Source organism: Macrosteles quadrilineatus, unplaced genomic scaffold (assembly GCF_028750875.1).
Source record: "Macrosteles quadrilineatus isolate MER2022 unplaced genomic scaffold, UCM_ALF_1.0 Scaffold_4__1_contigs__length_99947679, whole genome shotgun sequence".
Taxonomy (NCBI): Eukaryota; Metazoa; Arthropoda; class Insecta; order Hemiptera; family Cicadellidae; genus Macrosteles; species Macrosteles quadrilineatus.
This window is the reverse complement of record NW_026542597.1, coordinates 44,102,311-44,119,413: the sequence shown is the minus strand read 5'-3', so window position 1 is coordinate 44,119,413 and position 17,103 is coordinate 44,102,311. Positions and strand designations below refer to the sequence as shown.

The 17,103-nt window shown below is 35.7% G+C and overlaps 1 protein-coding gene across 1 annotated transcript in view; it reads right to left on the bottom strand.

Moving 5' to 3' along the window:
- LOC128993658 (golgin-84) overlaps positions 1-17,103 on the bottom strand; it is a 36,868-nt gene that overhangs the window by 11,463 nt on the left and 8,302 nt on the right. Inside the window, exons 4-10 of the mRNA XM_054417720.1 lie at positions 16,875-17,013; positions 16,617-16,752; positions 8,657-8,761; positions 8,013-8,246; positions 5,476-5,680; positions 3,953-4,210; positions 2,912-2,981 (exon numbers count right to left, since the gene is read on the bottom strand). Of these exons, the coding sequence (XP_054273695.1) occupies positions 2,912-2,981; positions 3,953-4,210; positions 5,476-5,680; positions 8,013-8,246; positions 8,657-8,761; positions 16,617-16,752; positions 16,875-17,013 (1,147 nt within the window). The remainder of the gene's footprint in view (positions 1-2,911; positions 2,982-3,952; positions 4,211-5,475; positions 5,681-8,012; positions 8,247-8,656; positions 8,762-16,616; positions 16,753-16,874; positions 17,014-17,103) is intronic.

Here is a 17,103-nt window from a genome sequence, read left to right as displayed (position 1 = left end):
CAGATGTACAGCTCCAGGCGCTCGACACTACACTGAACTCGTCTCTTGGTTCGCTGCGCGTGCCTACCCGGGTCGACTGCGCGCGCATCGTGGTCACGTGACTTGCGCTATTGTAGCGGTCCGCTACACTATACTAAGGTATTGTTTTAACATAAATTTGACGAGAAAGTCAACGTAGCTATTGCTGTATGTCAGTTTTTTGCAAAATGCTGGACTAAATAGAAAGAAAACACTGGGTTCACCCAATCAATCTGTTAATAGACAGCTTTCCTCTCAGAAATTAAATCAGAACTAGGAAAATTTTACAATTATTGTCGAATAATTGCTATACTATTTTATAGGAAGGGACATTAAGTCAAACTCAATTCCCTTTGTTTACAACTGAACATCTGGAGTCTGGACGTAGTTTGAAATAGTTTTTAAGGGTAACCGCAGACTGCAGGACTTATTACTTCCAGAGCAAAGCCGGAATTTATATTTTTATTTAAACATCTGTTAAATAAGACTGGTTCACAAATTGCTTTCTAGCAAGACTTGACAACAAATCGTTTGTAATCCCGCCCAGTAATAATCACTGTGGTGACGCATCCAACCTCGGACAAATGTACGTTAAATGTTTACATTGTGGTGGCTTACATTTTAAGCAAACAGTGCTATGAGGCTCAGATATAGAAATTATTTGGATAGAATTAATCAATCCGATTTCGCCTTTGCCGTGGTCAACTCTGAAGCTCATTTAGATGAAAGGACCACACAGGGGATATACAATTTTAAGATCCATGACACGTTTTATCTCCGAGTAGGTAAACTATATTCTTAAGAAGGTCATGATCCTGAACACGCAAAGATGTATAAGAACATCGTGGCACTGAAATCCAACAGCGCATAAAACAATTCAAACAAAAAATGCAATGAAAAAATATGCGGGAAATAGGGTCACATTGCCAACCCATTTGCCCAATCTTTAAAACTGCGGCAGAAATGTGTAGGGACGAGAGCTCCGAGGAGTCAAGTGAGATTCTTATGTGCATAGTAAGAGACAAAAGAAGTGACTTCCCTTGCTACGATGATGCTACCTCTATAAATGTCACAATTTTGAAAGCTGAAAACAGGGCACCACCTGGCAAATAAATCTTAGTTTTTTTTTAAAACCTAACACTGTTACACGTGAATTCGTTCTAGATCCGTCATTACTCATTATACCCACTTGCTTGCCCTCTTATGTTCCCAACACGAGACATTGGTTGGGGCCCCTAATTCAAACACGCCTAAAACAGAACATATTGTATGAATAATATAAAAATGCCAAAAACGTGTCGTACTGGTTGGCGTCAAGAGAGGGATTTAGCTTGCTACATTAGGTCTGAAAAGCTCACTTTACAGTGTGTGGTTAACATCTACCTTCTCATAGAGGGCACCCGCCTACTGCACATAAGAGATAACGAAAGCAGTATGAAAGCAGACCCATATTTAAATATTGCGTAGATTACTATTTTTTTACAACATAATATTTTTCATATTTCTATAATCAGTTTTAGAAATACCTTAAGAGTGACTCTTTGACTGAGGTCTTGCTGTTTATGTTGTTGTTGTTTATACTTTTATTCGTAGTTTATTCGTAAAATAGAAGTTGCAGTTTTGTTTAATTTTGAGCAACCAGATTATCTAGTACAGTATTATGTAAAAGTATCAGGCTTTTCTATTATTGTAGTAAACCAACAAAAGACAAACTAGACATAGCTGGTAGAAAAAAAAACTTATTTAAGCCACAAGCACACTTTATAGGAAACATTGATTAATCGTTCTTCTGCCTCATTGTTGCCGACACCATCACAAAGCCACGGGGATCTGTCTTTGCCTCGACTGTTTGTAAAATGACATCGTCAGGCAGTCTGTGTCTCCTTACAAAGTTGTAAAGTTTGCGTACTCCGCTCTCTTTGTCCTTATCCATCACTGTACCTCTCACTACGATGTCTCGCTTCTCCAGACTCACGTCACACTCACGACTGACACCACTGCAGATGTCCAGCCTGTAAGTATACTTACGATCCGTCACCACCTTCATATCACTAGGCTTTGGATACCACCCTGGTAGATGTGCTTGTGCCACAGTACCAACTGTAGGTAACTTAATTGTGGCATTTTTCAAGATTGTTTTAGCGATGTTTCCGATCATGTTAATGGCTGTTGAAATGTTCAAACTTGAATTTGGACATGTGATATTGGCAAGTTTTGAGTATTGTTGCTTAGCAACAGGAATTGTAATGTTTTACTTTAACCTTTAATCTCTAGGTTGAAGCTATGTGCCTAAAAAACTCAATTTTTTAGGTGGTGCCTTTTGAATTACTTTACAATTGATTATACCAAACAATAGGTTAAATATCTTATTTCCAAAGTAATTCTCAGCTTTGGTAATCCAAAATATCTATGGATTACTTTGGCAATCAGGTTTGTTATCAGTGGTGTAAAAGTGATATTTCCACTCTGCTTTATCAAGTCCTATATGTTAATAGACAACCCATGTTTCATCCTAGTTGAATTTACGACTAAACACCAGTACTTAGTATTATAAAAGACTAATGACGAAAAGAGGATTATTATGTACAAGGATAGGGATCAGCTAGCTTACCTGGTGGATAGAGTCCAGATTAGCCTTGATTACACATAAAACACATGACACAACACAGAAAACTTAATATTTCGTCCCAGTTAGGGACTTCAATGTGTAATCAAGGCTAATCTGGACTCTATCCACCAGGTAAGCTAGCTGATCCCTATCCTTGTACATAATAATCCTAATCAGCCAATTGGCCTTTCCTTAACTCCTAATGACGAAAAGAATTATTTATACCCCCAAGAGTCCTACATTTAAACATTAGACAAACATCCTACCCTCTGAAGACAAACTTACCATCATCGGTATCATTTGCACTGATGATCCTGGACTGGTGAAGCATCATCAGGTGTTCTCTGTGCTTGTGCTGTTATCAAAACGATATTATATTAGATCTAGCAATCTTGCAAACACAAACATTTAAATTATTCTGGTTGCCTTATTGTGTTGACTAGAGGTCGTCCGTCCAGTGGTCGAAAACTCAACCAAAAATATATAATGTACAGACTTCGGCTATTTGCACATACACCGATTTTGGACAGTCGGTAAAAAGTCTGTCGATATTTTATTGGTGTATGGTGCTTGCAGACATACCGGATTTTTATCGGCGAAACGATCAGTTGCTTTATTGTTGTGTCGAGGACGAGACAAGATTATTGAATAAGAATCCTAAAAGAGGTTTTGCTATGTATGGTTATTGTATCGACGTACTATAGCACCGTAGGATTAAACGTAAGTCCTGGATTCATCCAATTAATCAAAGCAGAGAAAACACGGGAACATTCTACACACTTTTTGAAGAACTAAGGCCTGATAGCAGTAAGTTTTTAAAATATTTGAGAATGTCAATAGCATCCTTTGACGAACTCCACGATAAGTTGAAAAATTAAATCCAACATCAGAATACTAAAAATAGTAGCAGAGCAGTCGTCTGGAATGGAGGATGGTGAAGAACTGCAGAGACGGTCGGAAAACAATCGGCGCGTGTGCAAGCTTGTATTTAGTATGAACTATTTCACAGTAACAAATTTTAAGGGTGGAAAAATAATCTTACACAATGATATCTTGCGGTCTTGACGTTACCGCTGATTGTTTCTCGACATCACGGCAACATCAGTGATCAGCATTTTGGTTTATCAACGTTTCGAATGACTGGGCCTCGGAAAGTCGGAGCTCCACTGTAGATTGGATGTATATCTCAGTATTCAAAGTCAATGATACAATTAAATTATTAAAATTAGCAACTAGGTATCATTAGTGTTCAATACAATAGCATTATTCCTTACACCTTCACATTCCAATGGGCATTTTCATACACATGTGTAATTGGCCACAAACCTCGAGTTCCTCCAACTGCATCCGCAGCTGATTGCGCTCCGTGGTGACACTCTCCAGCGTCGTCTGCTTCTGTATCAGTGTCTTGGTGAGGCTGGACAGCCGCACCTCCAGTTCGCCAGGTAGCAGGTGTGGTGCCGGCGGTCGTGGTGCACCAGCCAGCTGACTGTGTAGCTGCGCCAGCTCTGCTTCCTTCTCACGCAGCCGTGCGGTCAGCTGACCTCGCTGTGCACTGTACTCCTCCCGCACCAAGCGCAGCTCCTGCAAAATAATATACTGTCTATTTGTTTTAAGTTATTTTTGGTAAGTTTATGATATTCAACAGAGTATTGCAGACATTTCTCATCTCAATTAGTAAAAAAACAAAGTTTCACGAGGATTTGGAATCTGATCCTGTCTTTAGTTGTAAAAATAAAATATCAAAAACATAACAAAATTAGCACAATATTACAACAGTAGTACAATAGGTGGGTTAGTAATTCTGGATTTGCGTGGTAATATTTTTATGTTTCATGTACTTGCTTACCTAAAGTCGGGATCAGATTCTAGATCCCAAAAATTGTGAAAGCTTAGTTATTTAGTAATCATGATGGGAAATATCCGCATTAATTTCTTAAATAACAAGTGTTTCAATGAATTATTTTTGTTTATTATGATTTATACACACAATAAACAAATCTAATAATATATATTTTTTTAACACAACTGTCAGTGAAATATACAAGAGCTCTCCAGAACAAAATATAAAAAAAAAAAATTAAGGTGGTGACAAAGATTTTCTGTGTACATTTTAATGGTAGATTGTCCTTTTCTTCTCTTGTCTACATAGTCAAGATATTATAAGATATTATTAAGTCTACAGAGTATAATATACAGTTGTTTAAAGTTTTTTAATCCCACTAGTCAAGGATTCAACAGCCGACAATTTGGACCACTAGTTAATCCTGTAAAAATTCATCAAAACTTCAGATGTGTGGTTTTACGTCTAAATTTACAAGAACTAAATAAAAATTGAATTTTGAAATTGTGGATCTACAATTCATAGTTTTCTTTACTTTTGACCAAGTATTCAATATTATCACAAGACTGGGCTGCAACTAACTAGAATGACAGTATTTAAACATACTAACTGTTTACTGACAATACACTTTCAATTTAATTTTAAAAAACATAACCTCATCTGATGTATTCAACCAGCCACTATGAACCAATATGAGGAAACAACGATTGTTGCAAAATAGGCACAGATTTAAGTTATATAAATAAAACCAAACATCATTTGCTAGTAAGATTTTTCCATTTTTTCAACGACCCAACAATATTTAAAGATTTCTTAGTAAACAAATTCATCCTCTAGAAGAATCTTTCTTCATCATTCAGAACCAATAAAAAATAAACAATTTATTACAGGCTCACATGTGAATTATGTATTTGTTCACTTGTTGTACATTATTCCTTATTCCTTATCACTACATTACTTATGATTGCAGAAATGGTAAAATCAATTTGCATAGTAAACGTCTGACCTGTGTCTGTATGCGAAAGTCGTCCTCGATGATGTTTCTCTTCTGCAGCTCGCGTGCCAGTCTGTCCTGCAGCTCCTGCTGTGTGCGTGCTGCATTCTCCCTCACTGCGTCCAGAGTGTGTTCCACCTCCACCAGCCTCCGACGGACCGTTTCCAGCTGACCTACGGTCTCCTGGTGTTCATCCATCAGCATCTGCTTCTCTTCTCTTAAAGAGAAACGTGTTTATTTAATACCATTTTCTCTCTCACAACAAATAATATCTACATGCATTTTTTCTATGTGTGGATTCTTTCCTTTGTTAAGCTTGATGCTTTTATGTCTGCTGAATAACTTGTACCCTTGAGGATAAATGCACAAGAGGTGGCATGCAATGTGATAGAATATTACTCTTTATATTTTTCTTCTAAAAGTTTCCAATGAGAAGAGCGTACAATCATGTTGGAAAGCCATAATAGCCTACAACAATAGAAAGGAACAGTTTGACCTTTGTAGTACAACTACTGATGGCGGAGAAGGGGTCGGTGTTATATAATTGCAGCAAGTCCAGTCTGCCTCCGTATCGCGACCAGTTAATAGTAGGCCTACTTAAAATTATAAATGTTTTTTGTGCGTTATGTCTTTGAGTATCTATTTAAATGTTTCTTGACGACTCTATCATGGATTAAATATTCTTGCTAGGAAATCACCAGATGATGCCTGTATAGGCGAAACATGTTGTGAGTTGTACTTACTCAGGGTGTATACTATTTTATTAAAGTGAAATTCCAGGTTTTTTCCAGGTTTTTCCTGGTTTTTCAAAGTTTTTCCAGGTTCCCGAGTATTTCTTTGGTTCCACTTAAACTACAATCAATTTAAGACTTGCAGCTTAAGTATTCAATATAAACTTACATCAAATTTGTTTCAAAGTCCATAGTGAGCTAGTGTTGAAAAAGTAATAATCCTTATTATAGTAATCATTTTCATTATCATCATTACTTAAGGCCACGGAAACATCTTATCTCTCGATAGCAGCAAAATCCTGAATATTATCTTAATTTTTTATGAACACATTATCAACGGTGGCAAAATCCTGAATATTTCCTGCGGTCGTGTGGTCGCTTCCCACAGTGACGTAAACGTCATCACAGTCTTACGTTATCATGGAAAAATCCTGGACATCTCCCGCGGTATGTATACATTATCGCCGTCTCTCGCGATCACGGAAACGTAATCATCGTCATCCACGATCGCGGCTAAATCATGAACATCTGCGGCCGTGTAGACATAATCATAGCCTCCCGCAGTCACGGAAACGTCATATTCGTCGTCGTCCGCAATCTCGGCAAAATCATGAATATTTCCCGCGGCAGTGTAAACATCATCGTTGATCCCGCGGTCACGTAAACGTCATCGTCGTCGTCCGCGATCGCGGCTAAATCATGAACATCTGCGGCCTTGTAGACATAATCATAGCCTCCCGCAGTCACGGAAACGTCATATTCGTCGTCGTCCGCAATCTCGGCAAAATCATGAATATTTCCCGTGGCCGTGTCTACATCATCGTCGTCTCCCGCGGTCGCGGAAACGTCAACGTCGTTTCCCGCGGTCACGGAAACGTCATCGTCGTCGGCCGCAATCACGGCAAAAACATGAGCATATCACGCGGCCGTGTAGAAATTATCATCGTCGTCTTTCGCGGTCACGGAAACTTCATCGTCGTCTCCCGCGGTCACAGAAACGTCATCGTCGTCTCCCGCGGTCACGGAAACGTCATCGTCGTCTCCCGCGGTCACGGAAACGTCATCGTCGTCGCCCGCAATCGCGGCAAGACGCATTTTACGACTACAATCTTCTACCGGGGCTAAAATAAAAATCCCGGAATCGGACCAAAAATCCCGGCTTTTTCCCGGTTTTTTCCAGGTCCCTTCAAATTCAAGGTTATTTCCCGGTTCTCCCGGTTTTCCCGGTTGGTATACACCCTGTTACTACAACGTTTACACTGTCGACATAAAGGTATGTACCTTATATTTGTCTATTAAACAGTTCAGGGGCTACTTCATAAATTATAAGATAAATTATAGTAAACTATGCTGAACCGGTAAATGGTAATGATCCAGTATTCTGTTACTGAACTACTTAACACTCTCACTACAATACAAATAGAAATTTTCAGCATGTGGTCTTAGCCTAGTGGCGTCTCAAACTTTGGTGAGGGAGGGACAAGTTTGATTCCTGGCACATCCACAAAAACCATAAGGTTTCAATCACTTTCCCTTAAAAATAGTTAAATATATTTCTTACAAAATGCTATACACATGGACATTAGCACAAAAACCATTGGTACAGTGCAATCTCAATAGGCCAACATTTGTTAGACCGTCACGTTTGGTAATTTGACAGCCATAGCTGCCAAAGCTGCTTTTAAGGTAAAAAGACTACTTTCAAGGGTACCTACTCTCGGTATCCATAATATTTGATAATCTGACAAGGGCTCGGCCCCATATCTGTCGGATTGTCAAGTGTATACCGTAAATAAGTATTCTGTTCAGAGCCACTACCTGAGTTGAGCCAGCTCAGTCTGGAAGCTAGTCTCCACTGAGCTGTCGGAGTTGTTGGCTCTTAGTTGGTTGATGATTGTCTCCTTATCACTAAGTGTTCGCTGAGCTCGTGTCCTCAACTGGTCCAGTTCTGATCGAAGCTCAGTCACCCTCTGATTCAGAGAGTCCACCTCTAGCTGATGCTGGTGTCGGACTGAGTCTAGAGCTACATATTCTTGTTCTTTGCTTTCAAGCCTGTGTGGAAAATAGAACAATGTAGTTAATTTCAAGTGGACACTACTAGGCTAGTGTAATTTACTGTCCAATATTATTTCCGCACAATAAAACAATAGACCTTGATTACTAAATTAAATTATTTAGGCTACAGTTTTAGGTAAATGCATAGAATGTAGTCTTATGACTGGGGAGCAAGCTGGTCAATTGGTAGAGCGCGGGACTTCGGTCCCTGAGGTCTGGGGTTCAAATACTGCCAAATTACCAATGGATTTGATCCAAGTGATAATGCCAAAACACCTAGGTCTAGCCTGGAGTAATGTGAAAAACAATTCCGGGCTCGCGCCTAGCGTCCTAGGACAAAAAAAGGAGTATTGATGACCCGAGCATTTAATTTAAGACACCAATGTAAGACTGACAATATAACCCACCTCTGTGTTAGTTCTTCTTCTCTTTCTTTGAGATTCTTGATTTGCTTCTGAAGTTCCAAGATTTGATCATTTTTGGCTGTCTGAGCAGTGGCAGAATCATCTAGTCTGGAATAAAAGTTTGTTTAAAACTTGATCGATCAACTAACTCCATAGAAATAATATAAAGTTTAGATACCTCTGTCCGTCTTCAGTGTTAAAAAATAGTCCGGGGATGACTAGTTTCGGGTCAAAGACCCATTATCAAATCTGCATAAAATTGAATAGTCTATAATCTGACGGAATCTTTCCATTGTGTCCGCCGTACAATCTGTTGTCCCACGTGAATGAATGTGGACAGCCTACAGCTTTTAAATGTACGGTAGATATATAAATGTACTAGTATCTGTGTGTAAGTAAATATAAACTTTATGTGTTGACTTGTATGTACTTTTTGATGAAGACTTCTGTTGGATTATAGACTATTCAATTTGATGTGGATTTTATAATGGGTCTTTGATTCGAAACTAGTCATCCCCGGACTATTTTTTAACACTGAAGACGGACAGAGGTAGGCTATGTAACCATATTATTTCGTACAATCAGTCTTGGTGGCAAGAATGTTTAAAATAACTCCATAGAGTTATTTTAAAGGAGGTGGCTTGAGAGAGCAGCAAGGCAAGTCTAGTGTAGTTTGTGCTCCTGATTTTTTGCTAATTTTATGAGTAAATACTGCAATTTTATACATAATTTTTACTGTAATTTGTTTACTTTCAACTAGTGAATGTTATCTTGACTTTTATTTATCAAAGTGGAAAAGAATTAAACAGCTAGGTAAGAAAATGTAATTAAAAATCCTGAAAATATTTCAAATAACAGTGCAGAGAAGGGTCTGTTATCAGATCAGATAAGGAGGGTCAGATTGACTGGACTCTGCTGGGGGTCCTTATCTTATCTCTTATAACTCAGTTCAAGGATTCATATTATGCTGAAGTTTGTTTATGTTTATTTTTAACTAAATCCATTTTACTCTACAATAATTACAATATTTGTAATTATTCTCGGCTATTTGTAAATAATGTTTTCAATTAATGACAAGATTTTTGCAAAAATTAAAGGACATCAGCCATGGCCTGCTCTTGTAACCAAGGTAGACAAAGATAAATATCATGTAACATTTTTTGGCACGGGGCAGACTGGCACCTGCAAGAGGATGGATATGTTTGATTTTTCTATGTATGTAGAAGATGTTTTACCTACAAAGAGAGTGACTAGTAAATTGAGACAAGCTATAGATGAAGCTGATTCATTTAAAATAACAGCTGAGGAGTTTATTTATGATCCAGAAACACATAATGAACCTGAGCATGAAACTAGTTTATTAGAATTGAATGAGATTAACTATCAACTCATGTTTGAGAAAAGTAAGATGGAAAAATCCCTGAGGTTAGCTGAGGAGGAGTCTGAGGAATTGTGCTCTAAATATAGGAAGGAAATCGATGATCTTGAGACTAGGATTTCTCAATTAAATAATCAGATTAAAATCAAAGACAATTTAATTACTGGGCTGGAAGGTAATATTAAGCAAATGCAAACAGACAAAGAAACCAAACCCACAACATCCACTGGGACACAGACTAAATCAAACACAATGAGTAAGTCAATGATTGCCACTGAATTATTAGGCACAAATTGGTTAACTGATATAACTATCCAACCATATCTTGATATGTTAAATAACAAGTTATTAACTAAGACATCGTGTGTTATTATAAACCCACTAATTGTCCATGCAGTGAAAAACTCAATGGATGTTCACCAATTTCTAGATCCATTGGAAATTAAAAACAAACATATTATTTTAACATTAATAAATGACTCTGAAGATCTTAGCAGTGGAATTAGCGGTTCCCACTGGAGTGTATTGTCATTTGACAGGAAGAACAATAAATTCTATTATTTTGACTCCTTGAACAATGCCAATTTGTCTGCTGCAAAGAAGGTTGCTCAAAAGCTCTCAGATTATTTTGGTGAAAAAACGTGTATGGCTGAATTTCTGTCATTGAATGGCCCACAGCAGTCGAACAGCTATGACTGTGGTGTGATCTCCTGCTGGGTCGTAGAGTCTTTGGTAGATGACATTATCACTACTGGGTCATTAAATGTGCAGTATCTCCAGAATTGTAAACTCACCAATGAAGACGTGATTTTAAAACGCTCAATACTTGCATATCTTCTGCATGATTCCACAGCATTAAACAACGGATTGTTTTACAATTTGTTGATTAAAAAAGGAGGTAAAGTCAAGGAAAATAAAAGGTTGTGTAATACAGAGAAAACTTCAGCTACACCTAATTCACAATCCTGGACCCAAATACAACCTAGAGCTAAAAGAAATCATATTAAAACTAAAAAGGCATTGACAAAAGAACCTGAAATAGTAACAACAAATAAGTTTTCTGTTCTTGACAAACAGAGTAACCAGGATATTACCAAGGCAAATAGACCCGATAGAGAACTCATGACACCGGAAGACTCCATGACAAAGCCTACAGCACTTCAGATTGATAACACTAGGCCTAAAAGAAGAACAAGAAGAACTAGCCAAGGAACTACAACTACATGTCCTGATATTAATCTAACATTCTGCTCGGACAGTCAAGGTAGAAATGTAGCCAACAAGATTGAAACCTACAGCTTGGGCAAAATAAACACGTTTGGCTATGTACGAGCCAATACCACTTTACTGCAGGTTGTGGACTCAGCATCCATAGATAACAACAAGAATTACCCTTTAGTCATACTTGGAGGCACCAATGACAGTCTGAATGGAAACCTATCTGATATATATGTACATCTAGAACACAAACTTACCCAAATTAGCAAATCCAGACCAGTATTCTTATGTACTGTACCAACAAGACATGACAAACCCATGAATCACTTTGAAAATTTAAATATAGAGACGGTAAACAACTATCTCCATGAATTAACAGCTAGAAGTGACAATGTGCATCTAATCAATTTAAGTGAACTCAAAAGATATCACTACACATCCCATGGACTGCACCTCAATAACAAAGGCAAAACTAAATTAGCACATATTATAATTGACTGTTTAAAAAAGTGGTACAGCAACCGAAAAAATGCTAGGCCTACTGTTCTCACGAGTACACATGGCCTGAACTCTGGTACAGCCACAGCACTCCTACAAAATCAAACAGTAACAGTTACAGCTACAAATCAAGACAACCCTGGAATTACTGTAATTGAGGCTGACATGAAAGTTGTTATTCAAGAACAAAAATGTAATGTAGATGTTGCTTTCGCTCATTGTATTTCAGCTGATTTCACTCATGAAAAAAACATGAGTGCAGGAGTAGCTGTAGCTTTTAAAGAGTGTTTTGGTAAACCAAGTGATTCGGACTACTGTAACTCTAATTTAACACAGCAGAAAGTTAACAATGGGCCATCAGTTTTTGGCTTGGTCACTAAATCAAGGTACTACCAAAAACCAAGACATAACAAGTACATATTTTACAACAATGCTTTTGATCAACTAATAGAAGAATTTAATAAACAAAATTTGAAAACCCTAATTTGTTCTCCTATGGGATGCTCCAGAGATCATGTCACGCTTGCACACTTTGCAAAAAATATAGTGAAATTTCAAAGGTCAACTAATGCATCAGTTATCATCATAACTTCAGATGAAAGAACCAACACCAACATTAGAAATGGCCTTTCGCATGCTGCGTTTATCACAAGTCTCAGAGAAGCTATCGCTGTCAAAACTTCTAGTACTGGTATCCATAACATCCAACAACACACTGATGCAACCAGAACTACAACAGCAGTTCACAAAGATGTTAATGTCTACAGCCAACTACAAGAGGAAGATGATACCTCCCAGTCCAGTTTGAGAATTTCACCTTCAACTGTGTCAAGTGATGGGGGGTTGGCTGTCAGTGGGTGTGCTAGTGTCAGTGCGGTATCTGGTGCCGGCGTAATGCATAGCCTCTCTGCCCTATGTACACTTCAACTCCCTCCTCAAACCCGAAATATTAATATCAATTGTAATCTAGAAGCTAAGGATAAAGTAAGCAATGTTATATCTTGTACACCACCAACTGTAACAGACAACCCGCCTTCAAAAAACTTATTAAAGATGCCAAAAGAAATCACTTAAATTTAACCAACAAAAGTTTTAAATTGGATATATTTCATTTAAATATACAACACCTGCCATCTAGAATAGATTCTTTACAGATAACAGTTGAAGAATTAAATCCCGATTTAATATTAATTAATGAGCATAAAATGACAGATTTAGAACTTTCGAGATTTAATTTAAATAACTATTGTATTCACTCATCTTTTGCAAGAAGTAGATCTGGTGGTGGTGGTGTCTTGATCCTTGGTAAAATCAATGGAAATGTAAAACATAGAAAAATAAATATTTTGGAAAATACCAACATAATATGTGAAAAAGAATTTGAGTGTTGTATTACAGAGTACAAGCATAATAGTTTAAAGCTTTTACTAGTAGCAATATATCGATCCCCTTCTGTAAAAATTAATCTCTTTTTAGAGAAGCTTGACTCTTTATTAAATTTATTGTTGAAACATTTTAAAAATATTGTAATTGTTGGAGACATAAATATTAATGTATTGGACACTACTTACAGGAAAATGCTTAATGACGTACTACAGGTATATAGCATGAGATATCTTGTAAACTTTCCTACTCGTGTTACATATATGTCAGAATCAGCTCTAGATAATGTATTGACAAATGTTTTAGATTATAAGATAAATGTTACTGGAGTGAATACCCAGATATCTGATCACGATGGATTATTGTTGCAGATTAGTTGCCTAAATAATAAGTTCACAAACCAAAATGTTTTGACTCCAAATAAAATAACTGTAAAAGAAGTAAGAGACTTTAGTGAAAAAAATTTACACATGTTTACTAAATTATTAGATCATGAAAACTGGATAGATGTTTACAACGCAAATGTTATGGAGAAATTCGACACTTTTCATAGAATTTTTATGTTTTATTTTAATACATGTTTTCCTAAGTTTAAAAAACGATGCAAACAATCAAATAATATTTGGATAACAGATGATTTGAAGAATGAAAAATCTAAAATTGTAAACATGAGTAAAATGGCACGTAACACAAAAAATAAAATTTTATTTGATAAAGCCAAAAGTCTGAATAAGGATTTTAGAAAAAAAGTCATTGCTACTAAAAAGAAACATTTTGAGACTAAGGTTAAGCAATCTAGTAATGTATGTAAAACTACCTGGAAAATCCTTAATAATGAGGTCTCCAACAAGAAACCAGCATTTAGTAATATTGAAATAGATTTTAATCATACATTGTTTACTGATCCTGGAGATATTAGCTTAATATTTAATGATTTTTTTAGCACCTATGTAACCTCATCAATACTTCCTTACCTTGCACAAAATAGCAACACACATGTCAACAAGCCAATTCAACAAGTCTCCCAAACTAAATTTAGGTTAAAACCAGTCACAGATAGTGAAGTTTTAAAAATTATCAGTTCCTTTGATAACAAACTTTCAACTGGTTTTGATGAGATACCCATGACAATATTAAAGCATGCTTGCTATCAGTTAGTGAAGCCTCTTGTGCATTTAATTAACTCATCTTTTGTTAGTGGATTATTTCCTTCTAAATTAAAAATTGCTAAAGTTATTCCTCTTTATAAAAACAACGATTCTAAAAAAATAACCAATTACCGTCCTCTTTCGCTATTACCTACCATTTCAAAAATATATGAGAAAGCAGTATACATACAACTGACGAATTATCTGGAAACGTATTCTTTACATGATAATAATCAGCATGGCTTCAGATCAGGAAGATCAGTTACAACTGCAGCAATAGATTTTATAGAATCAGTAATAAACTCTCTTGACAAAGGTGAAACAACAGTTGGCATATTTTTAGACTTAAGTAAGGCTTTTGACAGTGTGTCACATACAATTCTTTTAGATAAAATCAGAAGTTTGGGCATTGATGGCATTTCGTTTGAATGGTTTAGATCATATATTTCTAACAGATATCAATACGTTGAAATTAAAAATTTGACAAATAACAGGTTAATCTCAAGATCTTCTCCTCTTACAGAGATTCACCATGGGGTACCCCAAGGGTCTATTTTGGGACCGATCTTATTTCTCATTTATATTAGGGATCTGTCAATTCCATTTTCAACTAGTTTACACAGTAGTAATATCTGCCTGTATGCTGATGATGTTACTTTTAAAATCAGCAATTCATCTTTATCAAATTTAGAAAATCATTGTTCTGATACTTTAAATATGCTAAATACTTTTTTAAATTCTCATCAGCTCTTGTTAAATTTAAGCAAAAGTAATTTTATGGTTTTTACAACAGGAAAAAGAAAACAAATTGTACAGCCTGTAATTCAATTTCAAAATAATAAATTGGAAGAAATCACCACAACAAGGTTTTTAGGATTAATTGTAGACAAAAATCTTACATGGAATAAGCATGTTGACCAGGTAGTCAACAAAATTACTTCTGGTATCCATGCTATTAATAGAATGTCAAAATTTTGCTCAATAGAAACCTTAAAGATTCTTTATTTTGCTTTTATCGATTCATCAATATCTTTTGGCATAAGTATTTATGGCTGTACCTCTAAGCAAAACCTGGATAGAATTCTTACTCGTCAAAAAAGTGCAATCAGAATTATGTTAAATTTAGAATGGGATACTTCCGCTCGTCAATATTTTTCAAAATTGGGAATAATGACTGTGTATAGTATTTATGTTTTTCATACAATTTTACACACAAAAAAACTTTCTAATGCTAATTTGGTCCCTAAACTTGGTGATTGTCATAATTATTTTACCCGGAACAGAAACGAAATTGCTGTCAGTGTCCATAACTTGGAGCTCTTTAACAAAAAAACCACCTGTGCAGGGAAAAGGTTTTTGGACAAACTCCCAGCTGAGGTGAGGAATATTGATAATATTTCCAAATTTAAAAAAAAACTTAAACATTTCTTAACTGATAAAACACTTTATGGTTTCGATGAATTGTAGATTAGTTTTATTTAGTTTTAAGCCTAGTGACGCCATTCAATGTATGCGACTGTATACCATATGAATAAAGATATTTTTTCATTTTTTCATTTCATTCATTTTCATTTCATTTCATTTCATTCATTCATTTCATTTCATTTCATTTCATTTCATTTCATTTCATAGAGGGATAGTATGGGTCAATCATTACAAATATCTTGGGGCAATTTAATAAATTTAGTGAAAAGTTTGGAAAATCTTAACACTGTGCTTTTGTTCAATAATATCTAAAATATGATATTTATTTATTATATCATGGTGCAGAGCTGGAACTTATATGTTAATTACGTAGAAAGTAGGTCTAGTTAAAAAAATCATTCATTATGGATGGCTAGTAAAAAGAAAAAACTATTTTAAGATTTTTCTCCCTGAAATGTAGGCTCATTATTTGGGAATTATTTATAAGAATTTATATTATTTTTACTTATTCTGAATATGATTTCATTTATTTAAATGTAATTTGCTATTTTATAAATATGACTGAAAATTCGGGAGATAAGAAAAGGTATTTTTGATAGTTCATAACTGAATTCAGATCTGCATGATAATGGGGCTTTTAAATAAATAGTCCTGTCTAAAAATTCTCATCTTAGTAACAAAGCTACATAAGGCAGCTCACTTGGTGGAATCAATTTCTTGACTAAAGGAAAATAGAATGGATTTTAAAAATTACTCGGTAAATATTAAATACTTATCATTATTTCAAATACAATGGCTCGGAAAATAAGTAATATATACTTGAGAGGAAAATTTACCAATACAGTCTGTTATAGTTGACCTTGTAACAATACTTGATAACTTTGCAATGTTTGAGAACAGATAAAAACCTTACTGTCTCTTTTCAGCAGCCAGGGCAGAGTTTTCTTGCTCCAGACTTTTCACTTGTGTCCTTAGATTCTTTATTTCTTCAGTAAGGCTGGGACGGGACTTTTCAACATCTTGCAATTCCGCTTTTAAATTTTCAGATTCTGTAAAAATGATAAAAGTAGGCCTATAGTTTAATTCTGTAATTATCTCAATATAACGTAAATGGTAACATGATCTTGCACATTTACAGTTAACACTTCAAAAATTCATTATATTAAATCACCTTTCTCAGCAGCTCTAGTGCGGTGAAGTAACAGTGATAGCTCATTGTTCAAAACTCTGACTTCATTTTTCAACATTTGTTTTTCCCCATCTAATCCACCAGCTTCTACATCTTTCACAAGTAAATTATCTGGTTTGGTCTGGAATTGAAAAAAAAAACATTAATTATAAACGGACCTTAAAGTGAACTGGGCATAACTAAATGTATAAACAACTTAAAAATAATTTCA